Here is a 14,676-nt window from a genome sequence, read left to right as displayed (position 1 = left end):
TGCCATCTAAGAAGTAGCTATAGCTACCAACTGAGTCTTCATTTTCAAAGACTGCCCAGGTCTCTGGGTACTTGAAGACCAGCATTCTGAACCATTTCCTCCTGGAGACAGACATGAAATTCACATGTTTGACATACTCTTTGGACTCTATAATTCCTGGTGAACTACCTCTAATTCCTTATCTCTCTCCAACTCAAAAAAATTATTTTTGGAGTACAGGTGAAAGCAAGTGATATTGTATTTATTTTTTATTTATTTTAAAAAGGGCTATACTTCCTGAAAAAAAAAAAAAGGTGGGGGAGCTATAGCTTCCCTGGTGGCTCAGACGGTAAAGCGTCTGCCTGCAAAGTGGGAGACCCGGGTTCGATTCCTGGGTTGGGAATATCCCTGGAGAAGGAAATGGCAATCCACTCCAGCATTGTTGCCTGGAAAATCCCATGGATGGAGGAGCCTGATAGGCTACAGTCCATGGGGTCGAAAAGAGTCAGACACAACTGAGCGACTTCACTGTACTTCCTGAAAGCGTGCTGATGAACTGTGGCTGGTCGTCAATAACTTCAACACATTGCACAATGTGTTTTGTGTCCACAAATGTGTTTGCTGTTCTAAGCCAAGGCAGCCTCTTCTGCCTTCTCTTACATGTCTGCCTTCACCCAGTTTGATATAATTTGTCCTTCACGCAAAGCCACATTCCAGGTCACAATACCCTACAAAAGTGCTGCAGTTTGACAGTTAGAATTGTAGGTGCCACAGCCTTACAATTACGACCTGCTCTTGGGTTTGGCTGGGCTGGAAAATTGGCGGCATATTTATTGAGATTAATTGGAAACAAATCCCGAAGAAACAAAACATTCAAAGTTTGAGTACAGTGGCTTCCCCGGTGGTTCAGTGGTAAAGAATCCGTCTGCCAATGCAGGAGACACGGATTCCATCCATGATCCAGGAAGATCCCCTGGAGGAGGAAACGGCAACCCACTCCAGTATTCTTGTCTGGGAAATCCCATGGACAAAGGAGCCTGGTGGGCTAGCCCATGGGGTCGCAAAGAGTCATATACGACTTAGCAACTGAACAATAACAATGACAAAAATGGTTTAGTATCATCAGCATATCCAACTCCAATTTGGGGGCTTTGACGTTTACTACTTATGAGGCTGAGGTGTTGGTGGAAAACATGTAGACATTAGGGTTTGGAAGACCCAGGATCAAATCATGGTTCCTCCTTGGCCTTGGGTGAATCATTAATCACTTTTAACTATCTCATTTCTTGGCTCCAAATAAGAACAGTAGAACTGCTATGACCTTTAGAGACTATGGATGTGAAATGTTCTGCCAATGCTTGGCACATAGTAACACCTAAGAAGAAAACCTTAAGAAAATATTTATTTACCCAAATAACACTGTCCACTATGGATGGACCAATCCAAGTAGCTGGCAAGAGCATTAGAAGCCTTTTGGAGAGTATTAGCAGACCCCAAGTGATTATAGGCAGAAGCAGTATTGGCTGAGACCTCCCTTATGGGAGGTAAAATGAAGAAAGCGTAACACATAAAATGCTTTTCTGAAATTCTTGCAAAGGTCTGGGGCAATTCCTGAATAAAGAGATTCAAGGTCTCTCTTAATGCATGCGATTTGAATTGCAGAAGAAACTCAAGTTTCACCTATCCCATAATGTCAAGTTGATTTTTTGCTGATGTTTAGACAATCCTAAAAGCAACTGCTTTTTATAACACATTAGAGAAGATATTTTGATCACTGTTACTCTGGGTACATTCTCCAAACTCCAAATAGAAGCAGTAAACATGTGAGTATAAATATGACGATCATTTGTTTAACTGTGACAATTTTAGAGAGTTTTTGGCATGCTCCAAGGTACAGAGATTTTTGTGGATGAGTAAAAAAATAACTCGTGTATTGTTTATCCCTCTTTGACTAAGTCTTGGGTGACATTATCAATTTTTCATAAAACTGGTGTGTTTATACCTAATATCAAGTCATGGGAAAGGAAAAAAATGTTAAAGTTTGCCTCCCTGGAGGGCTTGGGGATGGAGAAGCGTGTAGCAGACAATTATTTATGGATAGTTTTACATGAATACAATTGTCATGGATTTTATCTGATGACCGGAAGGTTTTCAAATTGTTGTCTTTGATTAGAAGTGGCATTAAGGCTAGTTTTCTGATGATCCTAAGCTTTTTAGTATTTAAAATTTAAATTTGTCTCTAGAGGTGTTTAAAGACCAGCTCAAACATGGAGTCATATTCTGGTGAAGAAAAACTGTTACCCTTCTTTTCATGGAGTTGTTCTTCCTATAAGGGTGAGCCTGGTATAAGTAGTTTTAAAAATTCAGATCCTAAAAGAAGTTCCTCTCAACAATGAAACTGAAGAGAGGTTTATGTAGTCAAGTCCTTCCCGCGTGTCTCCATGCACAATATGACACCCACATCTGGAAGAGCCATTGTAAGATGTGCAAACAGACCAGAAGAGTCTAGAAATCCAGCCAGCATCTACTGCCAGAGTCTAAGTTACAAGCGAAAGGCAGAGTGTCTAACTGGACAACAATGAGACACTTTCCAGAAAGGACTGAGAAAGCAGTAACATTCTACATCAAAACACAACCAAAAACCAAACTCCAACTGATGTGCAAACATACCTTCCATGGCAGTATGCAACAAATTAGCCTTTCAGGAGGATTTCAGGAAATTATCACTTTGCTGCAAGGAAAGAAGGAAAAGATGATGGTGCCACTACCTTTGCAGTGAAGGTTAAATAATGTCTGTAATGGGAAATTCCCTGGTGGTCCAGTGGTTAAGACTCTGCACACTCACTGCCAAGGACCTGGGTTCAATCCCTGGTCAGGGAACTAAGATCCTGCAAGCCATGTGAGGTGGCAAAAATAAATAAATAAATAAATGAAAAATTAAAAAGGCAATAATCTGTTTTAAAATTCTTAGAGGGAATTACCCCAAATAGGGGAAATAGACCATAGAAATGGTTAGAAGTTTTAGACCAGTGATTCTAGTCAAGCATTATTTCAAAAACATAAATCTTGTAAATTCCTATTGTGGAATGTGAAAATACTTTAGTTTTTACAGATTGTCACCATCTGTATCTTTGTAATATATTGAATTTATGAGGCTTACCAACTTTGATATTCAGAAAGCAAAAAACAGCTCCTCCCCCAAGTTCTTGTAAAAAGTGGGATCAGGTTCAATAAATGGGCAACTGGATCTTTTCTCAGCATAAACAGGATTCTGTCAAAAACAATTTGCAAACTTCTGTTTTTGATGGGCTTAAAGTGACCAGAAAGCATTTTCCTAAGTGTATCTTTCAGAGTTCAGGAAGGAGGTACTTGAATCATCAGGCTCATTCTGGCATGTTCCATGCGCCCTGGGGACCATGGACCTTACTCATTATGCAGCAGTGAAGCAGCTGAGAAAAAACGGCAGTGGTGATATGCCATTCAAAATATTATATGCCCTGGATTTTCATAATGGAATTCTGGAAAAGGTAAGTGATTTGCCAAGAAAAGCCTTTCTATGCCATGTTGAAAAGGCTGTGGAGTAATTTTGCAGCCTCTATCTTAGCTTGAAAGTAGCACCCACCCCACCCCAAACTCTTGATCTTTAAATATGTTACACAAGAAGCCTTCCTCCACCTGATCTTGGAACCACTTAATGGAATTCTGTCCATAGAATTTGAAGAACTGACTCTCATCCTTACTGTCTTCCACTAGGAAAAGCCATCCTTTTCCCAACTGGTTCTTTCAACACTCTCTATACCCAAGTGCAGATGACCATTGGCATAATGAGTACCCCTCACCCTCATCCTTAGGGAATTGGGAGCAGTATCCTGTCAAGCAGCAGCAAAAGGTAAATAAAATCTCACTGTCAAGTTTCACCCAAACTGAGAAAGGGTGGACTGTAAAACTTGCTCTAAAAATAATGCGTCTGGATATTGGCCACCATCTTAAGGCTCTTCATCTCCAGGCCTTCTCTCCATAAAAATCCAACGTGGCTTTCAGCAAGTTTAGCCTGGAAATAAAATCCCCTCACTCCATCAAGAAATAGCTCCAAACTTAGAGTGCATGCTCAAAATATTCATGATGAAATCATAATCCTATATTTATCGTCTTTTGGATTGTGTATGAAATTCTGTTTCCCATGGTGTTTGTCGTTGAAAGGGACAGGCGTAGAAAGCAGGCTCAGAGAATGACCCAGAGAGCATTAGCCTCAAGGAAATGCTGTTTCTCATCATAGTGAACTGGATGGTGGTAGGACATCCTCTCTCGTCTCTAAGCCCTACCTCTGCCCCAGAGTCAGCTCTCCTCCCCAGCCCATTCCCAGATGGTCCCTGGTTTACTGGCTGTGTCTCAGCATCCACGGAACGTGAACTGGCCTTCCCAGAAGGAAGTGGAGAGTGGGTGCCTAAGATCACCCTCCCATCCTTCTGACCTTTCCTGTCCTTTAGACTTCCTCCCCATTTTCACTGAGGGAGATGGTGTGGATCTTAATGGTCGGAATCTGATGATTCTCTCCATGACTGGGGGTCGAGGGCCCCAGGCAACAGCACACTTGCAAAAAGCTTTTACTTCTCACCCGGGCAGTGGTGCAGGCTGATGGGTCTCTGGCCACCGCCATCCTGGCAGATCCGCGGGGTAGGGAAGAGAAAATTTTCCATTCACAGACCCCATCCGTCTTGGAGATCTTATAGAAGGTCTCTGCAGATCCCACCGGAATGCGAACCAGGTCCTTGTGCTGTCCCTCCAGGACGTGGCTGGGTGCGTGCAGCGTGTAGCCCAGGGTGTGTTTGGAGGACTGCTTTCGTCGCAGACACTGGATTCTCAAGACATTCTGAAAGGCCTTTTTAAACTCTTGACTGGAGCATGGGTATATAATGGGGTTGATGCAGCTGTTTAGGTAACCGAGCCAAAATGCTATTTTAAAAACGGTTTCTGAGGGCCTGAAATCAGGAAAGAAAGACCCTGGAAGAAAACACAAGAGATTCATACGTGTTATTTGCAAGTCAATGGGACACTTGGCTAGGAAAATAAAGCAAACCCTCCAACAAACACCTTTATCGGATCTCGAAAAAGCTCCAAATGATCCCAAATGCATCTGAGTTTTCAGATTTGACTGATCACATCCTTGATAATATCCTCAAAAGCCATTCACATTTGGCTTTTGATATTGCTCCAAATGAGCAATATCGTTTACGGGAAAAGACCCAAAGGATAGGGCTGCACTGGTTCTTAGTGATGAAATATCACTTGATGTCCACTAGGAAGCTTTAAATCATGAAAACATGAGATGGAGCCTGAGTCTATATATGCAAATTGTTTTGCTTGAATTTAAAACTAAGTTGAAATTCATCCAAACATTCATATTAAAATAAGATCACCTGAATTGTTCTTTTGTTCTTTGATGCAGTATTGTACGGGCTTCCCAGGTGGCGCTAGTGGTAAAGAACCTGTCTGCCAAAGCAGGAGACATAAGCGGAAGAAGGCATGGCAATCCAATCCAGTATCCTTGCGTGGAGAATCCCACAGACAGGGGAGCCTGGCAAACTACAGTCCATAGGGTCGCAAAGAGTCGGATATGAGTGAGCAACTGAGCATACATGCAGTATATTATACAAGTACAGCCTAAATATTAATAATTTGAATCTTTTTCTCTCCTGAATGTTGGAGAAGTATTTTCTAATGAGAATCTCAAATTTACAAACTATTGGCTTTGTCAACTTTGACCAGTGATTTTTTTCTCTGATGATGCCTTTTGACATTGCAGTATACTCACCTGCTCAAAATGCTCCAATAGCAGCCAAATGCTCCTTAAGAGCTTGACATGCAGGGTCTTTTCCAGTGCTAAACCTACTCTAGCTTTCTAACATTAATACTTCCACTGTAAACAGACACACTACAAAATTTTCTCCAAGTCACTGCTCATTTTTTGGGGTCCAGATGTCCAAAATGACCTTTACTGTCCTCTTTACCTACTCAAGTCATCCTTTAACTTACCCAGCAGGAATCAAGTTTCAGGTCTCTTTACGTCTTACATAATAACTATCCCATAGCTCCTGGATGCAAAATGGCAAAACCAAGTTATCTTAAAGTGGGAACAGTGTTAAAGTGTTAGTCGCTCAGTCGTATCCTACTGTTTGTGATCTCACAGATTGTAGCCCACCAGGATCCTCTGTCCATGGAATTCTCCAGGCAAGAATACTAGATTGGGGGCTGCCATTTCCTTCTCCAGGGGATCTTCCCGACCCTGGGATTGAACCAGTGTCTCCTGCATTGCAGGCAGATTCTTTACCACCTGAGCCACCAGGGAAGCGCTGTGCGAACAGTCTTAGAGGTTATTTTATTCAATTACTCAATTTCCAAATGAAAAAAACAATGATTAAGGTGGTTGTCACAAACTTAATAGCTATGTACTAATACAGTGATAGATAAAGAGATATAGAACTGCTAGCCCAGTGTTATTTATTTTCTGCACAATTTTTTTCTTTTGCTTCAGCCTCATAAAGATCTTGATTTTATGTCTTTCTTTTTCTCTCTGCTCTAGAGATCCATCAGAGTCATGACAAACTGATGGATAGGCTTAGAAATCTACTCTGGCAAACAGTGCCCTGAAATTTAGTGGAGAATCTCATAAATATAAACAAAGAGTAAAGTTAAATATTGCAGAACCAAAGAAGGCAAAATGGTACAATGATTGATGAGAGTATTTTTTGTCTCTGAAGCATATTCCCTGTTAAATTCAATGTGTCTCAAAAAAATTAAAACACATACAGGCACATACAGAGATGATGGTTGTTAAGTGGGAAAGTATTATTCTTTATCTCCAAAGCTTTTAACATTTTCCTATAGTTATAATACAATGTACTCATATTGAGTGTCTGGTTTGAGCCAGGCTCTGTACTAAACAGTCTACATAAATTTAATCACCTCTGAAACTCCAGTGCTTTGGCCACCTCACGTGAAGAGTTGACTCTTTAGAAAAGACGCTGATGCTGGGAGGGATTGGGGGCAGGAGGAGAAGGGCACGACAGAGGATGAGATGGCTGGATGGCATCACCGACTCGATGGACGTGAGTTTGAGTGAACTCCAGGAGTTGGTGATGGACAGGGAGGCCTGGCGTGCTGCAATTCATGGGGTCGCAAAGAGTCGGACACGACTGAGCGACTGAACTGAACTGAACTGAGTAACATCAAGAGTCATATGATTCCTACTGTATAGCACAGGGAAGTCTACTTAACACTCTGTATGGGAAAATACCTATATGGGAAAAGAATTTACAAAAGAGTGGATCTATGTAAAACTGATTCACTTTGCTGTACATTTGAAACTAACACACTATAAATCAACTGTTAATGTATTCTAATAAAAATAAAAGTTATATGATTCATATCAACATCCCCATTTTACAAATTAAGAAACTGTGATTTAATGAGATAGAATAATTCAACTAAAGTCACACAGGCAGAGGGTTAGCTGGGATTTGAAACTGGGAAGTCTGACTTTAGGGCCTATGTTCCTTTATCATATCTGAAAATACATTAGAATAATGCATATCTAGAGAATGAGGATGATGTATGGAGAATGATAAAGGGTACAGTTGAGGGAATTAAACTAGAAAGATGGTTTCTCAAACTTAATCTTAGAGGTGAAAAAAGCAGCTAATATGAACATGAATGGTGATTCTTATGAATGTGGTCAATTCCAGAAAAATCCATCTTAATTATGATGCCTATATGTTGTTCCATATTTCTTCCAAATAGCAACAGTGATAGGATTAAGGGGACTCTCTTCTCAAGGCAGGCCTTGGGTTGGGCTTAATTAGGACATATGAGCAGGGCATGCCTGAAATTACCTTGTCTGGGAATTTCACTCTTCTGTAAATCAGCTAGAGAGGGGAGTATGTGTCCCTTATTTGAAGAATTTAAGTTAAGAGAAAAATAAAAAAAAATATGTGAATTCTGAACGCTAATGCTAGTGAGATGATTTCAGATCCTTGGAGTTTCCCATAATTTCTTCAGGGACACTCTTTGTATTCACAGAGTCCTGTTCTGCATTAAGACATCTCAACATTTCCTTTCAGTCCATTTCCTCCTATTCCTCTTCCCTCCTTTGAAGTCTCTTTACAAAGCCAGGCTACTTTGGCCTTCCTGTTATGTCCACAGCTTCAGAGATAAATATCAGTCCTTTCCTTCAGGTGCCCTGCTCAAAATACCCATTTCCTGGTGGCAGCTGAGGCATAGGATGATAAAGGAGAAAGTATAAATGTGTTAGTTTCTTAGTCACGTCCGACTCTTTGCGACCCCATGGACTGAAGCCCACCAGGCTCCTCTGTCCATGGAATTCTTCAGGCAAGGATACTGGAGCAGGTAGCCATTCCTTTCACCAGGGCATCTTCCTGACCCAGGAATTGAACCCAGATCTCCCACATGGCAGCCTGATTCTTTACCATCTGAGCCACCAGGGAAACCCATAGGATGAGAAAGGAGATGGTTAAAATGAATTTATACCTAGATTTTAAAGACAGTCGTGTTTTAACCCTGCAGAAATACTGTCTTGCTAATTATAGCAAATCTCTTGATATTGGCTTTTAAGACAGTGAATGGGAGATTCTTCTGGACCAGAGGCTCTCTCATAAATGAACCACTTGGTTTATCCCATCAGGTGTGTGACAACACCTAGATGTGTCTAAACCTAGCACAATGTGCCCATGCCCAATCTGACAACTCCACAGAGGCAGGTCACGGGACCCATTTCTCCTCCCTGCAGTCTTTCATCCTCCCTTTCAGGTGATTGTCTTTTGGTAGCTTCCAACTGGGGTTTTAGAAAAGGCAGAGGAACCAGAGATCAAATTGCCAACATCCGCTGGATCAAAAGCAAGAGAGTTCCAGAAAAATATCTATTTCTGCTTTAATGACTATGCCAAAGCCTTTGACTGTGTGGATCACAATAAACTGTGGAAAATTCTGAAAGAGATGGGAATACCAGACCACCTGACCTGCCTCTTGAGAAATCTATATGCAGGTCAGGAAGAAACAGTTAGAACTGGACATGGAAGAACAGACTGATTCCAAATTGGGAGAGGACTATGTCAAGGCTGTATATTGTCACATTGCTTATTTAACTTATGTGCAGAGTACATCATCAGAAATGCTGGGCTGGATGAAGCACAAGCTGGAATCAAGATCGCTGGGAGAAATACCAATAACCTCAGATATGCAGATGACCCCACCCATATGGCAGAAAGTGAAGAAAAACTAAAGAGCTTCTGGATGAAAGTGAAAGAGGAAAGTGAAAATGTTGACTTAAAACTCAACATTCATAAAAATAAGATCATGGCATCTGATCCCATCACTTCATGGCAAATAGGTGGGTAAACAGTGGAAACAGTGGCTGACTTTTATTTTTTTGGGGCTCCAAAATCACTGCAGATGGTGACTGCAGCCATGAAATTAAAAGACGCTTACTCCTTGGAAGGAAAGCTATGACCAACCTAGACAGCATATTAAAAAGCAGAGACATTACTTTGCCAAAAAAGGTCTGTCTAGTCATGGCTATGGTTTTTCCAGTGGTCATGTGTGGATGTGAGAGTTGGACTATAAAGAAAGCTGAGCGCCGAAGAATTGATGCTTTTGAACTGTGGTGTTGGAGAAGACTCTTGAGAATCCCTTGGATTGCAGAGAGAGCCAACCAGTCCATCCTAAAGGAGATCAGTCCTGGGTGTTCATTGGAAGGACTGATGTTGAGGCTGAAACTCCAATACTTTGGCCACCCGATGCGAAGAGCTGACTCATTTGAAAAGACCCTGATGCTGGGAAAGATTGAGGACGGGAGGAGAAGGGGATGACAGAGGATGAGATGGTTGGATGGAATCACCGACTCAATGGACATGAGTTTAGGTAGACTCCAGGAGTTGATGGTGGACAAGGAGGCCTGGCGTGCTGCACTTCATGGGGTTGCAAAGAGTCAGACACAACTGAGCAACTGAACTGAACTGAACTGGGGTTCGGAGAGAGACTCCTAACTGTATTTCCTTCAAATGCTTTCCAAAAGTTAAAAGAAGACAGTACAGGGCTTCTTTCCAAACTTCTTCATATTATTCACATCTTTTTTAAAAATTGCACTTATTTATTTATTTGGCTGTGTTGAGTCTTAGTTATGGCGCTCAGGATCTTCATTGCATTATGTGGGATCTTTCGTTGCACCCCATGGACTCTCTAGTTGTGCCACATGGGCTTAGTTGCTCCAAAGGCATGTGGGATCTTAGTTTCCTGACCAGGGATCCAACCTGAGTCTCCTGTGTTGTTAGGCAGATTCTTAGCCACTGGACCACAGGGAAGTCCCTTATTCACATCTTTGGATCTCTTTCTTCCCTTCATTTTTCCTCTCTAGGAAGAGAAGATTGAGCTGTCATCAGGCTTGGAAAAGAACTGTTGTTTCGTGGTCCCCATCAGGGTGCTCTCATCTCAGGATCCCTTCTTCTGCTCAAAGCTTTCTGCTCAGGCATCATCTTTTCTGAATTTCTCACAATTTCTTTTCCCAACCTCACTTTCTTCTCGATGATGATGATGTTTTTTAGATCAGGAAGCTTGATCATGATTCTCTTTGTTGTCTACCCATCATGGCATGGAGCACCAGGGTTGAATCTGCCTGGTTTAGGGACAGACATCTCTGGACCCAGTCACTAGGATGAAAACTCCCTTTTAGCAGGAACCGTGTCAGTTCTTCTTGCTCATAGAGCTCCAGAACCCAGCACAATGCTGGTGTTTCAAAGTTCTTGTTTAGTCACTAAACTGTGTCCAACTCTTTGCAACTCCATGAACTGTAGCCCACCTGGCTCCTCTGTCCATGGGATTCCCTAGGCAAGAACACTGGAGTGGGTTGCCATTTCTCCCTCCAGGGGATCCTCCCCACCCAGGGATCGAATCAGTGCCTCTTGCATTGTCAGGTGGATTCTTTACCACAGAACCACTGAGGAAAGCATCCTCCTAATTTTTGCTGAATGAATGGCTGAATGAATTTCTTGACTGACTGAATAATCCTCCCTGTCTCCCCTATCACTGCTTCATAGTGTGGCCTGGCTTCTTCTCTGCCTCGCCATAGCCCTTATTTCTCATCATGCCCCTGCCTTCCTTCTGTTGTCTCTTTCATTTTGGCAGAGTTTCTGCTCAAAACTCTGGTGTTCTTTGGGCTGTCCTTACACTATCTGATTTGTGTGTTCATCACTCAGTCGTGTCCAACTCTTTGCAACTGCATGAACTGTAGCCCACCAGACTCCTCTGTCCATGGGATTCTCCAGGCAAGAATACTGGAGCGGTTTGTCATGGCTTTCTCCACTATCTGCTTTACCTTACTGCAATTAACTGGTATCTAATACTCTAATTTTTCTCACCATGCTCCACAGGAGGAGCCAGACATTTGAATTACCCATAAGAACACGGGGTCTTCTATTTCTCTTGTCATCGTAGGTATACTGGGCACTTCAACAATTTCTGTTCAGATTCTGCTGCAAGAAACACAAACAGCTTCCGGCTTAATTCCCGGAACTCCTCCCCCTGCAGGTCGGGTCATCCCTTGCATGTGAATTTGCTTCACTGAATTCCCGAACTTTGGAAAATCCCCAAGCCTCTAGAGACTCTTTCATGCACTGACTTTCCTCCATGATTAGGTCCTGCTGCAGAATTTCTGACTATTTTCGGGTTCATCCAAACACTCTGGTTGACTAAAACTTGGCCAGACTGAGACGGGAAGAGCCTGAGTTTATCCCTTCAACACCATCTACATCTTCACCCTTGGAGATTGACTATCCTCCTTTCCATTGTCGAGGGCTCTAGATACCAAGGAGAAATAGAAACTGACGATTTCAAATGATGCACTTAAGTCTCACTCGATGTCCTCTCCATTGGAAGCATTTCACTTTTGGTTTCTGATCTGGGGCTCATCTGTAGGCTTATTGTGGAAGATACCAGGACCCATCCCAGTGAAGGCTACACTATAGTCACATTTTAGCTACAAAGTTACAGCAATTTGTTCTCAATGGTCCCCATAGAAAGAAAACTATTTTCCTGCCAATACTGGCCTCCTAAGTGTGTTTTATCCATCAGTGTTCCAGTTCTCTCTAAAATACATGAGGATAAAAATGCAGTTCTCAGGAGAGGGTGGGATGAACTGAAAAAGTAGCATTGACATATATACACTATCAAGTGTAAAACAGATGGCTAGTGGGAAGCTGCTGTATAGCACAGGGAACCCAGCCTGGTGCTCTGTGATGACCTAGAAGGGGTGGGATGAGGGGGGTGGGGAGAGAGAGACAGGCTCAAGAAGGAGTTTGTTGTTCAGTTGCTCAGTCTCATCCGACTCTCTGTGACCCCATGGACTGCAGTATACCAGGCTACCCTGTCCTTCACTATCTCCCGGAATTTGCTCAAACTCGTGTCTGTTGAGTTGGTAATGCCGTCCAACCATCTCATCCTCTGTCACCCCCTTTTCCTCTTGTCCTCAGTCTTTCCCAGCATCAGAGTCATTTCCAGTGAGTCGGCTCTTCACATCAGGTGGCCAAATGAAGCTTCAGCTTCAGCATCAGTCCTTCTTATGAATATTCAAGGTTAATTTCCTTTAGGATTGACTAGTTTGAACTCTTGGCTGTCCAAGAAGGAGGGAAGATGTACATATATACATATGGCTGATTCACACTGTTGTACAGCAGTAACCAACACAACATTGTAAAGCAATTTTCCTCCAATTAAAAAATTCAAAAAACCCAGAAGTTCTCAAATTCCAACTCAGCACTGATAATTAGAAGGTGCCTTTTGAGTTCAGCTCCTGTCAAATCAGGGGGACTCAATACAGAAGTTGGAAGCCATGAGTCAGTCTTCTTGGTTCTAGCCTTCCAATTTCTACACTTAGTTTCACCTACCTGAAAACCTGACATCTTAATGACAACTTTGAGAGATATCAGGTTATGACAAGCTTTAATTAGCTGGAGTCACAGGATGTTAGAATGTGAAGAGTGGCAGAAACTAGGAAACCTAGCAGGCACTGTCAACCCCTCCACAACAGATGAAGAGTGTACGGATGAGAAGAGAAAGTGGTTTCCATAAAACTATCTGCTCATCTGTGGTCCAGAGACCCAGACTCTGCTCAGTTTCTTCCATTTCTTCTCCCGATTTGCTGGGCCATTTGGCAACCTCATGATGGCATGGGAAGTATTGATGGCGATATGTCCAACTGTGGTCATAGAATGACAACAGGTTTTGCAGAGATAATGAGAAAGAAGGGGGAGGAGAGCAGTGTCATCAATAACTACACTATTTAAAAGTTGCAATGTTCAGACACTGGAAAGGAGAACAGTGGTGATGGTCTTGGAAGGGCTCACACATTTGTGATACACTTGGAAGGGTATCACATTTTGAAAACTGGAGTTTAAATAACTTCAATTAAAAAAACATGGACACCCAAGGGAAAGCTAATGTTATGTGGCCATGGGAGAAAATAACCCTTAATTGTTTCTCTTTGTCTAACCAGCGGTCTCTCCATGTGTGTGGTATACAGTCCAGTGTGGCTGGTATGTATATGGGTGGCTGGTATGTATATGTATGGGTGGCCAGTTCCCCAGGCCAAGGAGCTCCCGTGCCAAGCAGTATTCAAGCCAGATCGGTTGGCATCTTCTGGCCACGAAGACAGTTCTTGCCCCATTGAGCTAAGTTTGGGAGAAAAGCTGTTGGAATCAGAGTATAAGCACAGACTCAAGCTCTTTGTCACCCTGGAGTCCACCAGATGTTCTACCTTGGATGGCTGATTTGGCTGTGTCACAGTGACTTGCCTGAGCCCTTCTGAGGTTCATCCAGGGGCCACCCTTATGCAATTCTCAGCCAGATAAGAATCTTTAAGTTAGCTCCCTGGAATAATGGACAGAAATCTCTAAGAACACTGCCAGATTAACTGCAAACTGGAACCCTGGGCTCTCGACCCAAGATCCATGAATAGACTTCCCATGAAATGAAATGCAGTCTTTGTATGAGCAGAGATTCATTTCCTGGAGAAGAAGGCTTCAGCTTCTATCAGCTACTCACAGTGGTCTTGGAGACCCAAGGTATGGCCAAGCCTACCTCCCAGGTGCTGAGCAAAAGTGGTACCTCTGCCTGGCACACCTCACTTAGCCTATATTCGTGCATGCTCAGTCATGTTTGACTCTTTGCCACCCCATGGATGGTAGCCCACCAGGCTCCTCTGTCCATGGATTTTTCCAGGCAAAAATACTGCAACGGGTTAGCATTTCCTACTCCAGGGAATCTTTTCCATGCAGGGATTTAACCCCCGTCTCTTGCATCTCCTGCATTGGCAGGCAGATTCTTTACCACTGAGCCACCAGGGAAGCCCCCACTTAGCCTATACATCCTGATAAGAGCATCCAGCTTATAATCATGACAAAAAGATGTCAGTTCAACTCCTCTTTAGAAGGACTTGCTCTTTTCTTCTCCTAGTTAATTGGGACTTAAAATTGCCTCTAAGGACAGTCACATGATTGCTCCCTGGAAAGAGTTAACTGCTGGTCTTTTCTGAGCTTTCTGGGGTAGCTTAAATAGTAGTGTGAGGAAGGATGGCAGTGTGGGAGGGTGCAGTGAGCAGGGGAAAAGACACACACTGTGTGCAGGGTACAAATG

The 14,676-nt window shown here is 42.7% G+C and overlaps 1 protein-coding gene across 6 annotated transcripts in view; it reads right to left on the bottom strand.

The window, feature by feature from the left end:
- The window catches only part of ADRA1A (adrenoceptor alpha 1A), a 124,065-nt gene that overhangs the window by 13,346 nt on the left and 96,043 nt on the right, over nt 1–14,676 (bottom strand). For 3 of the 6 annotated variants that reach the window (XM_005903000.3, XM_070375491.1, XM_070375492.1), the window contains exon 3: nt 2,717–4,980. In XM_005903000.3, coding sequence (XP_005903062.1) covers nt 4,463–4,980 — 518 coding nt within the window. In that variant the 3' untranslated portion in view covers nt 2,717–4,462. The other 3 variants (XR_011465102.1, XM_070375493.1, XM_070375494.1) reach the window with 3 other exon arrangements.

Source organism: Bos mutus, chromosome 8, assembly GCF_027580195.1.
Source record: "Bos mutus isolate GX-2022 chromosome 8, NWIPB_WYAK_1.1, whole genome shotgun sequence".
In the NCBI taxonomy this organism is placed as follows: Eukaryota; Metazoa; Chordata; class Mammalia; order Artiodactyla; family Bovidae; genus Bos; species Bos mutus.
Note: the sequence above shows the minus strand (reverse complement) of the source record. Positions and strands in the feature narration are given on the sequence as shown.